Source organism: Cervus elaphus, chromosome 5 (genome assembly GCF_910594005.1).
Source record: "Cervus elaphus chromosome 5, mCerEla1.1, whole genome shotgun sequence".
Classification (NCBI taxonomy): Eukaryota; Metazoa; Chordata; class Mammalia; order Artiodactyla; family Cervidae; genus Cervus; species Cervus elaphus.
The window spans coordinates 18,716,694-18,731,202 of record NC_057819.1 but is presented as its reverse complement, the minus strand read 5'-3'; the positions used below and the strand labels follow the sequence as shown (position 1 = coordinate 18,731,202).

Genomic DNA, 14,509 nt, shown 5'->3' with positions numbered 1-14,509 from the left:
TTGTGGTATAATGATCGCTAGGTTGCATCACAGCACTCAATATTCTTTAATCCGCAGCCTGAAGATCCTTGAGTGGTTTCCTCCCCTTTCAGAAGTCTGTAAATACTTCTCTCTACTGGACATATTTTAGCATTTTATGATCCTCTAACTAGCTGTGGAAACAGCGTGAATGGACTCTGGCCATGGCATCTGCCTGCACCTCCGTCAGCTGCTTTCTTCTTGTACCTGGGAAGCATCACCCATGCTTCCTGACATCAAAACAGGCCAGCTGCTCTTGCCGTTTGCTTTCCTCCAGGAATGCTGCACATTAATCACTTTCTCCTTCTTGTAATGGCACTGGAACCTCTTTAACATTGATTCTTTTCCTCTGCTGGTGCCTTGGTTAAGCGGAGCATTTGTAACAAATGAGTCAGGGCGCATTCCGTTAGGTATTGGTATAAGCTTCATGTTGACTTTTTTCCCCCACAACTTTATTGAGATGTAATTCACATGCCCCACAATCCACCCATTTAAAGTGTCCCCTGGTGACTCTTTAACATAGGATTCTCCCTACTCTTGTTGTTATTTAGTCATTCAGTCATGTCTGCCTCTTTGTGACCCCATGGACTGTAGCCCCCCAGGTTCCTCTGCCCATGAGATTTTCCAGGCAAGAATGCTGGAGTGAGTTGCCATTTCCTTCTCCAGGAAATCTTCCCAACCCAGGGATTGAACCTGCGTCTCCCGCATTGGCAGGCGGATGGATTCTTTACCGTTGAGCCACTTGGGAAGCACCTTTCTCACAAGCCTTAAACAGTGAAATAGGGAATTCTTTGGCTGTCCAGTGTTTAGGAGTCCACGATTTCACTACCGAGTGTCCAGGTTCAATCCCTGGTTAGGGAACTAAGATCCTGCAAGCCAAGCAGCACAACCAAAAAAGTAAAAATAAACAGAACTTCCCTTTGGTCCTTTTTGGGTTATGTATGGTAGAAATTATTTCTTTTCTGCTGGAATGGAGAACTACTTGACAGAAATCTGGTCTTGGCTCACTTCTTTAGCTTTAACACTTTCTCCAAGGCCAGTTGTTAATTGTTCTGTGATTTTTACTGGGGGTTAGACTTGAAAAGTAATCTCGCTCTTTGATTCTGTGTTAATCTTTCCATCTCCCGCCCCTGCTTCCATCTCTGGGCTTGTGTGAAAGCCCTCATCATCGCCTGATTCCATTGGAAGCCTCTAATTGCATAGCTAAAAGAAGGTGGCTGCTTTATTTCCATTCAGTCCCTTTCCCCACCGCTCCTCAACCTGCCTTAGAAAGACTTCTCTAATGTTAGAACATCGACCATGTAGATAAACCCACTGGGCTGATGACTGTCACATTTTCAATTACACAGATTAGATTTACACCTATGAAATTAAGCTTGGCCAGCTACAGAGAAGGCTGTTTTATCACGAGTTTCTATTTGCTCTTTTATTTCCTTTGTGTGTGCTTCAAGTTGTATCCTGAAATTGATCTCCAGATAAACTGGATGCTGCCCTTTGGTATATGGTAGTTGTCTGGAGCTTGGGTGAACCTGTAGAGAAGTGATGGGGCCTGAGCCGCTGTTGGCGAGCTTCCTCCTACAGCCCAGAGGAGGTGTTAAGAGAGCTGGCCCCCTTTGCTCTTTCTGTGTAATTCTGATTCACTGTGTCACGTTCCTCTCCCGGCCTCAGGAAGTGACAGGTCATGATGGGAATGTTTTGGGCGAGTGTTGCCAATTGTGCACTGTTCCTTCTTCTTGGCCTGAAGGTTTGACAGCCGTCTACATCCACATGCCCAACTCCGTAGGGTAGTCATGAAAATAACTGGCAAGATTAGCCAATTAAAATCACAAAAATAAAAAGATTAATGATCTTCTATTGTAATTCAGTGTACTTTCCATTTCATCTACTCAAATAGAAGTTCACTTGTGGTCTTACGTGAGCTTCTTTATAGACTGAAGATACATTACCTAATCAGGGTCTTCCCTGGTGGTCCAGAGGCTAAGACTTTGTTCTCCCAACGCAGGGGGCCTAGGTTTGATCCCTGGTCAGGGAACTAGATCCCATGTGCCGCAACTAAAGGTCCTATATGCCACAGTGAAGATGGAAGATCCTGCGTGCCCCAGCTAAGACCTGGCACAGCAAAATAAATAAACATTTTTTTTTTAAAGATAAATTACTTTATCAAAGGATTGGGATAAATTGGAAAGCTTTTTGGTTAATAAGATAAATAGCAATTTAGCAATGTGAAAAAGACATGGACATGTGTTCATAGAAAAAAACATAAATGATTATAAAACATGAAAAAACTTCAATCTAGTCATTAAAGAAGTTAAAATTAATACAGTGAAATAACCAGTTTCACCAAACAAGTAGGCAAAGAAGCTTAAACATAAGGGGAGGAGAAAGGTGTAGGATGCCGGTGTAAAAGTACTTGGTATATTTCTGAGGGAACTTCCCTGGCGGTCCAGTGGTTAGAACTCTGTGCTTCTACTGCAGGGGGCATGAGTCTGACCCCTATTTAGGGAACTGGGATCCCACATGCCACGCAGCCAAAATGTAAGACAAATAAAAACAAAAGAAAAGTATTTGGTACATTTCTATATGGTAATTTAGTAATGTGTGTGTGTGTTAGTTGCTCGTCGTGTCCGACTCCTTTGTGACCCCATGGACTGTAGCCCACCAGGCTTCTCTGACCATGAAATTTTGTAGGCAAGGGTACTAGAATGGGTTGCCATTCTCATCTCCAGGGAATCTTCCTGACCAAGGGATTGAACCCAGGTCTCCTGCATTGCAGACAGATTCTTTAACGTCTGAGCCACCAGGGAAGCCCAGTTTAGTAATACATGTGTCAAAAAGCGTAAACGTGCCTACCACTTAGCCTAGCAATTCTACTTCTAAGGTATTATCCTAAGGAAATAATTGGGCAAGTATGAAAAGATATATGCAGTAAGATAATCATTCTAGCATTTTTAAAATGGAAGAAATTGGAAGCAATCAAAATATTCCAAGCAAGGAGATGATTTTGGTGGACTATAATTTATTCACCTAATAAAATACTATGGTGTATAGATTTGAGCTTGTTGACACTGGAAAGAGTCATTCATTCAAAAAATATTTATTGAGTGCCTACTGTGTGGTAAAGAGTTCTATAGGCAATGTTTAAAAATGGTGAATAAACCTATTTTTGGAATACTTACATGTTTTATATTCATGTGCATATGAGAAGTTCAGAAGGGTATGTGCCAAGAAATTACTATGATTATCTTCTGTGAGATTAAAAGTAATTTGTGTTTTTCTCATTGTTCACATGTATTTTGTAAGTTTTTTTCCTAGAGTGAACATGGGTGACACATGTAATTAAAAAAAAATTATTTTAAGTATATGTGAAGTACGTTAGAGCCTAAAAAAAAAGACCCTTTGATATTTGCCAGTCTCCACCTAGGGGCATCCAGGTTGCTGCACCAAGAACAGGTGAGTCAGAGCAACATCCTGTGAGTGGGGCAGCAGGTCGGGCATCAGCACAGGTGTGCTAAGCAAACCATGGCTTTCTCTTTCAGGGCTGTTTCGCCGCCGCTTCAGAAGTGTTAAAGCACTTGAAGGAGAGATTCCCACCTAATAGTCAGCATGCCCAGGTAACCTGCTTTTTGTGTGTCATCAATTTATTTTTGAAAAGACCATTTGTACTGCATTATTATCAAAATGGAATACTGTAGCATCTCCCCTCCCTTCCTTTCTGTGACGTCTGGTCAGCCTAGGAGACTCTGTAAGATGTGTTCAAGGTTGAGAAATTAACTCTGAAAAGAGACTATAGTAGGATATTTTTTCATTCCTGTCTTCATGATTTTAAATGAATATTCCTTATATCTCTAATTGATTGTCCTTTGATAGATCGAGAACTAGGTCTCCATTTTGTTACTCTGTCTTCTCCTTGGCAGCTCCAGCTGCCAACCTTTTTGGCAGATGTTGTATCCAGAGGGAAGGAGCTTTATAAAGCAGTCCTAGGCTCTCTGTTCCTTGTTGCACCGATTTCCATCTCTGATGGGGCCAAGAAAATCTATTACGAGGGTCCTCTTTCTCTTCCTCCCCTTATCCAGTTTAGCCTTCAGGTGATAAGGGAATTTGAAATCATAAGAGGCCATGGCCCGAGGATCTCCTACCGTTGGTCCCTAGAGGAAGGCTCCCAGTCATGTGGGTTGTTGGCCCCACCTCAGTAGATATGGTGTGGATGCCCATCTGCTTATACGCTGTGCTGGGATCTCATTGCTGCTTTCAGCAGACTGTGAGCTAAATTCAAAGTACCCAGACAGAAAGGCGGTGAGCAAACTAAATAGAAGCTTAGCACCCAAGGATGCTGTGGGGAATAAAGAATTAAGCGTGGTTCTGTGGTAGTGCTCATGGTTACCATTCTAGCCACTTTTAAAGAAGGTGCACAGTAAAGAAAAAGACAATTTAACTCACATTCTACAAAATACATCTATATAGGGCTGATAAATAGATGGAAAGGTACTCAACCTGGCTATTGATCAAGGGAAATACAAATGAAAAAACAGTGAGATATTTCATACCCATCAGATTGGCCAGAAGTAAAATATCTGACACCACTGATTGTTGGTGAGTGTGTGAAGCAATAAGATATCATACACTGCCAATGGGGAGTGTAAACGGCCATGACCCATTTAAAGAACAAACGGGCGCTGTGTTAAGGAGAAGGTGCATATATCCTACAGCCCAGCCTTTCTGCTGCTTGCTTGTACCCAGGGTAAGTATTGCACCCAGGTGATGTAGGAGAGTGTCTGCTGCAGCACTGTTCAGAAAAGTGAGAAATTGGAACTACCATCAACACGAGAATAGATAAGTTGCCATGTTTTCATACAACTGAAAACTGTTCACCAGTGAAAAGAAATTAATTAGAACTACTTGTATTAACATGCATAAGCACCCCCTGAATAATGTTGAGCTCAAAAGCAAGTTGTCAAAGAATGCATACAGTATGATTCTGTTTATTTATACAAAGTTTAAAAAAATGTAAGGTCATACTATGTATTGTTTCAGGATGAGTAGTTATTTTGTAAAAGTATAAAAACATGAATGGGAATGATAACAAATCAAATGTTTCCTTTGAAAACAGAGAGGAGAATGGAATTTTCAAAGGACCTCAACGTGTAACAGTATCTAAAGCAAATAAAGCAGAATGTTGTGATTTGACAAATTGATGGTTGCCACACATGTGTTTATTTTATATAGTGCTTTTTCTTTAAATACTTGAAATATTAAAAAAAATTTTTTTAAGTCTAAAAAAAAAATGTGTGTGAATTGCAAGGATATTTGCTAAGTGAGCCAAAATACTTTTGTTTCTATTGAATAATGAGGTGAACATCTGTCATTCTGTTTTTGTTTTTTTTTTTTCTCATTAGTTATGGATGCTGTGTGATCAAAAAATACAGTTTGACAGAGCAATGAATGATGGCAAATATCATTTAGCTGATTCACTTGTTACAGGAATCACAGCTCTTAATAGCATAGAGGGTGTATATAGGTAAGAAAATTTGAAAACTCAACCCCAAAATGAAATAATTCTCAAATGGCTTTATTCTTATTTGTTTTGTCTGTGAATTAATTTATTAACTTTGGCCTAGGAAAAAAATTTTTTTTTTCTGTTTATTACCTGTTTATTACAGGCCGTTAGAAAATCCAAATAAGCAAAATGGAGAAAGTTAAGTTATTCAGAGATAATCACTAACATGCTATCTCATTCCAGATTTTTTTCTTGTGTGCATGTATATGTGTGTGTGTGTGTTCACATATGTGCTCACAGAGACACACATACACTTTTTTTTTCTCTTTTAACACAAACTATATCAGATGCATTTATTCCCCTTGGGAGGTTTACATTCTAATTGAGGAAGCAGCAATTCTAACCCTGAAGCTGACTCTACTTACAACCCTCGCAAAACAGTGACATAACCATTCACATCTATTTTCTTTCTGTGTCAGAAAAGCAATTGTCCTACAGGCTCAGAACCAAATGTCAGAGGCACACAAGCTTCTACAGAAATTGTTGATTCATTGTCAGAGAACCAGGAATACGGAAATGGTGATCAGGTAAGGGAGGGCTTTTGTGCGTCTCCCCTGGGAGGTGCTTTGTGCTGGTTATCCTCACACGTGCCTTCCTCTTTGCGGGCAGTGTCCTGCTGTCTGTGGCGGAGCTGTACTGGCGATCTTCCTCCCCGACCATCGCACTGCCCGTGCTCCTGCAGGCCCTGGCTCTCTCCAAGGAGTACCGGTTGCAGCATTTGGCCTCTGAAACGGTGCTGAACTTGGCTTTTGCCCAGGTAAACTGATTGCTGTTTGTATAGCACATGTTAGTATTCGAGAACTAGTGAATCTTTTACTACTCTTTGGTTTTGAAAAGGATCCTAGTGAGCTTTTTTGCTTCTCAATATTGAAATCTGGGTATGGAGTCTCACTGTGCAAGCCTTCCATGGAAGTCTGGAGTTGTGAACCTGGTGACAAGCTGATGCCTCCCAGTGGCACTGGCTTTACAGAGCTGTGTGTTTACAAAGGAGGATGCGCCTCTTCACTGAGGATATTGCATGGCATTAATGACTTAGCCGGCCCAGAGCTGTGCTCGATTTAAGAAGAGAACAGATAAGGAAATAAGGAAGTCATGTGTTCAGTGAAATGTTTTGGAAATTAAATTGCATTTTGCGTTTGTTTTCCATCTCCCCCTGTAGAATGTAAAGACCGTGAGAGAAGGGACTGTTTCTTCCCTGGTATATCAACCTGGTATGATCCACATATTGTTGTTGCTTAGTCGCTAAGTCATGTCAGACTGTTTTGCGACCCCATGGACTATACCCACCAGGCTCCTCTGTCCATAGAATTTCCCAGGCAAGAATATTAGAGTAGGTTACCATTTCCTTCTCCAGGGGATCTTCCCGACCCAGGGATTAAACCTGCATCTTCTGCGTCTCCTGCATTGGCAAGTGGATTCTTACCCACTCTGCCACCAGGGAAAGTGAAAGTGAAAGCTGCTCAATCGTGTCCAACTCTTTGCAACCCCATGGAGTATATAGTCCATGGAATTCTCCAGGCCAGAATACTGGAATGGGTAGCCTTTCCCTTCTCCAGGGAAATCTTCCCAGCCCAGGGATCAAACCCAGGTCTCCCACATTGCAGGTAGATTCTTTACCAGCTGAGCCACAAGGGAAGCCCAAGAATACTGGAGTGGGTAGCCTATCCCTTCTCCAGAGGATCTTCCTGACCCAGGAATTGAACCAGGTCTCCTGCATTGCAGGCGGATTCTTTACCAACTGAGCTATGAGGGAACCCCGGCCCCTGGGGAAGTCCTCCCTTATACAGCTACTTCAGCCTTTTTGGATCATCGATGTAAAAGATTTTTGTAGAGACAGAAACCTTTCTATGGTATAAATAACTACTCCCGCCTTTATCTATTGTAGTCTGAAATCAGATGGTCACGCATTCTGTTCTCTAAGAGTGTGGTACACATTAAAGATAGCACATGTTAGAGAGAAAGTAAGCCAGACGTTGCAATTCAGGAGAGAAGAGCCAGAAAAGAAGCCCTTCCTGCAGTGGGCAGTGGGTGTGGGTGTGTGTAGCACCATGATGTTTCTTTTTCAGCTCATCCTTGGAATCCCAGAACAGGCCTTAAGTCTTCTCCATATGGCCATCGAGCCCATCTTGGCTGACGGGGCTGTCCTGGACAAAGGCCGGGCCATGTTCTTGGTGGCCAAGTGCCAGGTGGCTTCAGCAGCTTCCTGTGAGCCACTGAAGAAAGCAGAAGGTAGGAAACCATACAAAGATCTTTAGGCAATAAATTCTGTTACAGAAGACTGGTAAAAGTTTGAGTGTTCACAAATCCATGTGAAAATTTCATGCAGCATTTAAAGTCCTTTCCCTTGAGTGCTTGCATGAAGGTTGAAGGCAAGTGAATTGTTATTTTAACCCTGCAGAACTAGGTGCCAGGCTGGAAAGCAGGACTAAAGACCTAGGTTGTTTTTTTTTTTCCTTTCTCAAAGAGTAGAATGTAAAAGTTTCTGGTACATGCTAAATCAATAAAAATAGATATGAAGTTCTGAAACCTACATGTGAAGCATTGAGTTAAAGATGTGTGGTATTTCCCCCACTTTCCAACAGCTCTGGAGGCCGCCATTGAGAACCTCAACGAAGCCAAGAACTATTTTGCAAAGGTCGACTGCAAAGAGCAAATCAGAGACGTCGTTTACTTCCAGGCCAGACTCTACCACACCCTGGGGAAGACTCAGGAGAGGAACCGGTGTGCGATGCTCTTCCGGCAGCTGCATCAGGACCTGCCCTTTCACGGGGTGCCCTTGATAAATCTTCTCTAGTGAGAACACCCCCGCTGGATGCCTGTGTAGGGTACAAGATTTTGGACTCGTTCATGCTCCCTCCCTCCACATAAATGATGTATTCGATGGTCTGTCTTACCAGTAAACTGCATTCTGGTTAGTCTTGTCTTATTTTGTTGCTAAAATAAACACATTTATTTTCCCTTTTCTTTCTTTTGAAAAGATAGAAAGGATACTGACTTTTTCTTGATAAATGCCTGGTTTATTGCTAAATTAGTGCAAATGTTAAAGATTATATTCTCTCTGGGCAAAACTGCCAATATCTTATTAGAAATTGTGCACACTCTCCACCACTGTGTAAAATTCATCTTGCATCTGTGCTCAGACAAGAGCTCTTGTGGTTATTGGTAGACCTCTCAAGGGGCTTGAGGCCGGTTTTTCAGAGGCTTGAGTTTTCCTTCGAGGCTGCCCTGCTTTGTTCTGCTGGACATGTGCTCGTGGTGGGCCTGCGTGTGCCTGCTAGCACATGTCAATCCCTGACTGGAGATTAAGATGGAAGAGGTCCTTTTATGGGTTTTTGGACCCATGACAAGAAGCATATTTCAGTCACTTTCTGGGTGTTGACTTTCTCATCTCTTCTGCATGAGTATGTTTTTTCTTTACTTAGTAAATGAGGGGTGAGAGAAGAAATTCCTCATGAATAAGGTGATTATAAGTTGAGAAAGGGTCTGAAGCTCAGAGGTGCGTGGATGCTATCACTCAAATATGCACTGTATCTTATTTACATATATCAACCCTGCAATTAAGCAGAAGCCGGTTGTTGTTCTTCAGCAATTTGTGAATTTGTGAATTTGTCTTCAGCAATTCACAGAAAAATCCCTGTGTTTCAAATCCAAAACAGCAACAAGGAACCAACCAAATCCTGCCACTTCTATCATTGGCTCTTTCTCTGTTAAATTTAAACCTTCCGATGGGAAACAATTTACCCCCAGAGCTCTTTGAAACTGTAAAACAACTCCCACTCATGAGGGTGCGATTGTTCACTGGCCAAAGACAGCTGCTGTGAAAATAAAAGACTCAGTGTGGATAGAGACACTAATTGGTATGTTGATGTTTAAAGATCTTAAAATTATTTGAAAGGTTATATATGTAGACAGTAAAATATTGTTAGAGACTGTGTAGTAAAATGTAATTCTTCCTCCCAGGAAGTAACCACTATTATCAGTTTCTATTCTTCCCATGTATTCTCTCATCCAATGTCATTTTTGGTCATTGTACTTAAGCTCCTTCCAATCTAAGAAGGGATCTTTCTGCCCTTAGTGTACAAAAGTCTCTAAGAGGTAGGGTGATAAAAACCAGACATCATTACACCTGACCAGGACCAGCTACATAAACTGTGAGGCCCAGAATAAAATAAAAATATCAGGCTTATATTTTAAGCAGAGTGTTAAACCAGGTACAGGCCCGTCTAAACACAGAGCCCTGTTTGACTGCACAGTTGGCACCCCTGTGAAGTCTCCTGCCTGACCCTGTTCTCAGCTTGCTGCACGTTCACCCTGCCAGGCCTGCATCCAAAGCTAATAAAAAGAGTCTGCGGCTCCCGGCCGTCTGTGACTGAGATTGGCTGACTGGAGCCTGGCTTCTTCAGGAAGGAATAGTAGGTTAAATGGAAATTTGGAAACATCCGAGTGACCCCCAAACTCGTAACTGTCTGGGTTACAGCTAATTAGTTTTTTTTTTTTTTTTCCTGGTGAAGCATTTGGGAATGAAGAATCAGAACAGTAAAATTCCAGGAGGTTTAATGTAGAGGTATAAGACTCAATGATTTGCATGGATGGACCTGGAGATTGTCATGCTGAGTGAAGTAAATCAGAGAAGAAATATTGTATGACATCCCTTATATGCAGATCTAAAAAGAAACGATGCAAATGAACTTATTTACAAAACAGAAACAGACTCACAGTCTTAGAGAATGAACTTCTGGTTGCTCAGGGGAAGAATGGGGAAAAGGGATAGTGAGTGTGGAATTGATATGTACACACTGCTATTTTTTAAATGGATAACAAACAAGGACCTACTGTATAGTGCAGAGAACCCTGCTTAATGTTATGTGGGAGCCTGGATGGGAGGGGAGTTTGGGGGAAAATGGATACATGTATATGTATGACTGAGTCCCTGGGCTGCCCACCTGAAACTATCACAATGTTAATCAGCTATAGTTCAATATAAAAGAAAAAAAGAATTAATGGTTTGGTTAAAGGAAGAAGACATTTGAGGAGGAGAAAACTAAAAGTAAATAGCCAATGGGCATTTGGGTCTCTACCAGAGACCTGAGGATAGATCCTCAAAGGGAAAGAGAGGAGTGGGCTCATGACCCATGCCAGGAGCTTGGAACGGTGGGAACTCTCCCCAGCAGGTATGGTATTGTGTTTTCAGTCCTGGGGCAGGTGAGAACAAATAGTCTGACACTAACAGAGTGTTGTTATTTTCATTGACTATGAACACAATCTTCACAACTGTCCTAAGAGGTAGGCAATAATAATAATCTCATTTAATAGATGTAGAAACTGAGGCATGAAGAGGTTAAGTCACTCACTACCCAAACCGATAACAGCCAGTAAGTTGCAGCGCTGGGAACCTTGCTGTTGTGTTACCCTACAGCTGTCTGCCCCAGACTTTTGAAAAATACTTTACTGTTTGGGAGAACATTCTGTCTGTTGAATACATAATTGATCAAATCAGTTGTCATTTATCTAGTACCCAGTATAGGCCAGATGCTGAGCTAAGTACTTTCACACATACCGTTTCTAATGCCTGTGAGCCAAATACCATTTTACAGGTGAGGAAACTGAGGCCCAGAGACTTGACCTGACTCAGCCCCCTAGGGAAGGCCAGTCAGAGTTCAGTGCAGGTGTGATAAGGTTCTCATTCCTTCTCATCAGGCTGCCTTTGTGCTCATCTGTGTGTGTGCATGCCTCAGTTGTGTCCGACTCTGCGACCCACTCGACTGCAGCTGGCCAGGCTCCTTTGTCCATGGGATTTTCCAGGCAGAATACTGGAGTGAGTTGCCACGCCCTTCTCCAGGGGATCTTCCCAATCCCGGGATCAAACCTGCATCTCTTAAGTCTCCTGCATTGGCAGTTAGGTTTTTTATCACCAGCGCCACCTGGGGGGCCCTGTGCTCATCTGGGTACCTTGAATAATACTACTTGTTCAGAGTGTTTTATGTTTTGTCATTTTTGGATGGTCAGGCTAATTAATTATCTTCTTTCTCAAAATACATAGAAGGCAAATGAACTTCATCTGTGCTCCTGCTGATGACTTTCCCTTTTATACTGTTGTTTATGTTTGGGACTAACACACATATTAATCTCACTGCCTGTTGAAGAAAACCAAGAAACTTCTCAGGGTCCTCTTCCTTCTTTCCTTCCTTTCTCTCTCTTTTTCTGTCATGCATGTGGGATGTGGGATCTTAATTCCCCCACCAGGGATGGAACCTACACTTTCTGCATTGGAAGCTTGGCATTTTAACCACTGGACCACAAGGGAAGCCCCCCCCCCCCCCCCCCCCGCCACCCCCTGCCAGTGTCTTTTTTTTTTTTAATCCCAGCATTTTCCTACGGTCTTATTGAATGGGAGAGAATTCAACAAATAAGGTACATTGGTGCGATTAATTCTGCTGTCTCTATCTGGATGTTCAAGGTTTGGGAGGTGGAACATTCCAGTGGACAGCGTGAGTAGAACACAGAACAGTTTAGAAAGGAAAAGACAAAGTCTTGGCAGGAGTTTGACGCCTTCCTAGTGGGCGAGATAATTTTAAAGTCTTGCTTTTCATCCCCTCCCTGTACTGTCCAAGTTTTCTTAAAAATAAGATTCAGATGCTTTGTTTACTTATTTTCTTGGCAATCTGTGTTGTCAAGACAACAAGAGCTGTTTGCCTGGAATAGGTTTCTCTGGTGTTCTTAGAGAAGAAAACTCAAAAAGCAAAGCCAATTCTTAATTTCATATCTTTTTTTTTTCAGATGCATTTTGGTATTTAATAATATTTCAAAGCATCTTTACAAATAATAACTGCAATGAGGAGAACCTGTGAATAAAACTGCTTACACAGACCCAGGATGGTGACCTCAAATGCATTAGGGACAATTCCACAAATAAAAAATCACAAGCACCTCCAGATTTTAAATCTTTAAAACGAGCAAAACTAAGAAGGACACACACGAGGATTTTAATATAACCTTAATGGTCTAACAAACCTCCCAAACGGAAGGAAATGCAAAGCCAAGTCAACCTATCAACTTACAGTGACAGGCTCCAGACTGCAGATCTTCCAGGCCACGGGCCAGCTCCCTGTAGAACCACCCACCACCGCCCCCTCCGACTGCAGATGCCCCTCCTGCTGCCGAACGCCTGAGCCCTGGTGCCGGCCCGCAGGCAGGCAGGCAGGCAGGCACGTGGAGCCGTGAACCTACAGCTCTACTGCCGCCTTCGCGATGCGCTTAATACCAGCACTGTACCGGCTCCCTCCTTGTGATAAATTTGAGCCTAATCAACTTTCATAGAGAAGCATGTACCTAGACCAAATTAGGAATATTAAATCTTCCACACATGGGCTCAAATAGGAATTATTTTGTTTAGTATAATGAAAAGTTACTTTTTTAAAATATCTGTAATCCTTTGAAACACAAGGCACCAACAGGGAGCAGACATTCCAGCAAAGAGTGATTGTCTGGAGGGAACTGATCCGAGTCCCGTCCTCTGCCGACAGCGCCCTGCCGCGCGGGCCTAGGCCTCGTCTTCCAGGTAATCGGCGACGTCACTGAGCTGCGACACCGTCAGGTCCCGTGTCAGATCCTCCAGTTTATCACTGGTGTGGGCGTCATCCATTTCCACAGAGAAGTCCTCCTCAATCTCTTCCCCAATACTCAGCTCACTCTTCTCTGAGCGATGGCTGGTGCTATTAAAATCATCAACATAGTCATCTTCTCCAGTCCCTAATCCAAGTGATCCAATTTTATCGTTGACCAATTTAACATCTTTTAGAATTGGGTTTCCCCTTTTACTTTCAGACTCTTTCAATGAAGGGGCTCCAGCAAGGGAGCTGAGTCCACTTTTTAGGGGGGGCGCATCAGAGAGCGATGCAAGGCTTCCTGCTTGCTTACTGGGTTCACTTCTCCAACGGTACGCTGCTTCTGGTTTAGGAACGGGGTCATCAAAGAAAGACTCCCCTTCCAGGTCATCTTGATCTGGACCGGGACGCGCTTTGGCATTGACATCGAGACTGTTGTTGCCTAACAAGGACCCGATTTTAGCTTCGTGGGCCAGTAAGTGAAGACTACTTCTGCTCTTTGGCTCTGATGATGAGATACTGGTATCGCTGTGACTGGCATCATTGCTGGCCTTCTTACTGGGAGGAGTGTGTGCACCTGTTTTTCCTTCTGGTGACTTTGATGGAGAATGTATATCAGACAGGTCCAGTGCACCTTCCCCACTGGTTGACCCTTTTTCTTTCTGTTGACAGCGTCTGATCACTTCTAATAATAAGGGTCCACCCACAGTACCTTCGGCTTCAATAATTCCTAAATCTCGGGCTAAATTCTCTCGACCTTCAAGACCTTGAAATGTGCTAGTTTCAGGCTGAAAAACTGCCAAGGTAAAGTCAAGATTAAAAAACTGAAGAAATTCGGCAACGAGACTGGCCACCAGCCGGCCATCTTTTGTATTTAAAAACTTTTTCAGGCTCTCATTAACTAAAGGAGTTTTGTTCTCTACTTTTTCTTGCTCCTCTAATGCTAAAAACACCGCTGCCCGGAGTTCAGCCTTGATGCGGTTCAGGACCCCGCTGTTCTCCAGCGTCTGCACCAGCAGGTCCCTCAGCTCCGTGTCCTCCTCCGCCACCACCGCGGCAGCCGTCGCCGCCATCTTGCTTCTCCAAGACAACCCCCCAAGCCGCGCCAGCGGCCGCCGGTCGCCTCAGCCCGCAGGGCGAGAGGCCGAGACCACTTCATATCTTTTAAGAAGAAAACAGTTCCCTTGAGTGGGATGACTCCTATCATAAGAGCGGCTAAGGCCGCCCCGCCGCCGCGTCCCATTCATGAGGGCCGCCCGGCTCGGCTGCTGCCCAGGCGGCTCCCCAGGCAGCGGCGGCGGCGGCGGCGGGCTCCCGGGCCCCGCGCGCGCCC

The 14,509-nt window shown here is 43.3% G+C and overlaps 2 protein-coding genes across 2 annotated transcripts in view; one reads left to right on the top strand and one right to left on the bottom strand.

Annotated features, from left to right (window-relative positions):
- Positions 1-8,536, top strand: part of ANAPC5 (anaphase promoting complex subunit 5) — a 34,335-nt gene extending 25,799 nt beyond the window's left edge. Inside the window, exons 12-17 of the mRNA XM_043901892.1 lie at positions 3,555-3,629; positions 5,412-5,533; positions 5,992-6,099; positions 6,182-6,329; positions 7,639-7,801; positions 8,155-8,536. Coding sequence (XP_043757827.1) covers positions 3,555-3,629; positions 5,412-5,533; positions 5,992-6,099; positions 6,182-6,329; positions 7,639-7,801; positions 8,155-8,366 — 828 coding nt within the window. The 3' untranslated portion in view covers positions 8,367-8,536. The remainder of the gene's footprint in view (positions 1-3,554; positions 3,630-5,411; positions 5,534-5,991; positions 6,100-6,181; positions 6,330-7,638; positions 7,802-8,154) is intronic.
- A 3,975-nt stretch (positions 8,537-12,511) lies between these two features.
- On the bottom strand, positions 12,512-14,307 carry LOC122693922 (centrosomal protein 43-like). The gene has a single exon (XM_043901899.1). The coding sequence runs from the start codon at positions 14,247-14,249 to the stop codon at positions 13,113-13,115; it is 1,137 nt and encodes a 378-aa protein (XP_043757834.1). The 5' UTR covers positions 14,250-14,307; the 3' UTR covers positions 12,512-13,112.
- Positions 14,308-14,509: the final 202 nt, after the last annotated feature.

Bases quoted from the DNA above. Each gene is read 5' to 3' on its own strand.
- LOC122693922 (XM_043901899.1), bottom strand. From the start codon at position 14,249: ATGGCGGCGACGGCTGCCGCGGTGGTGGCGGAGGAGGACACGGAGCTG.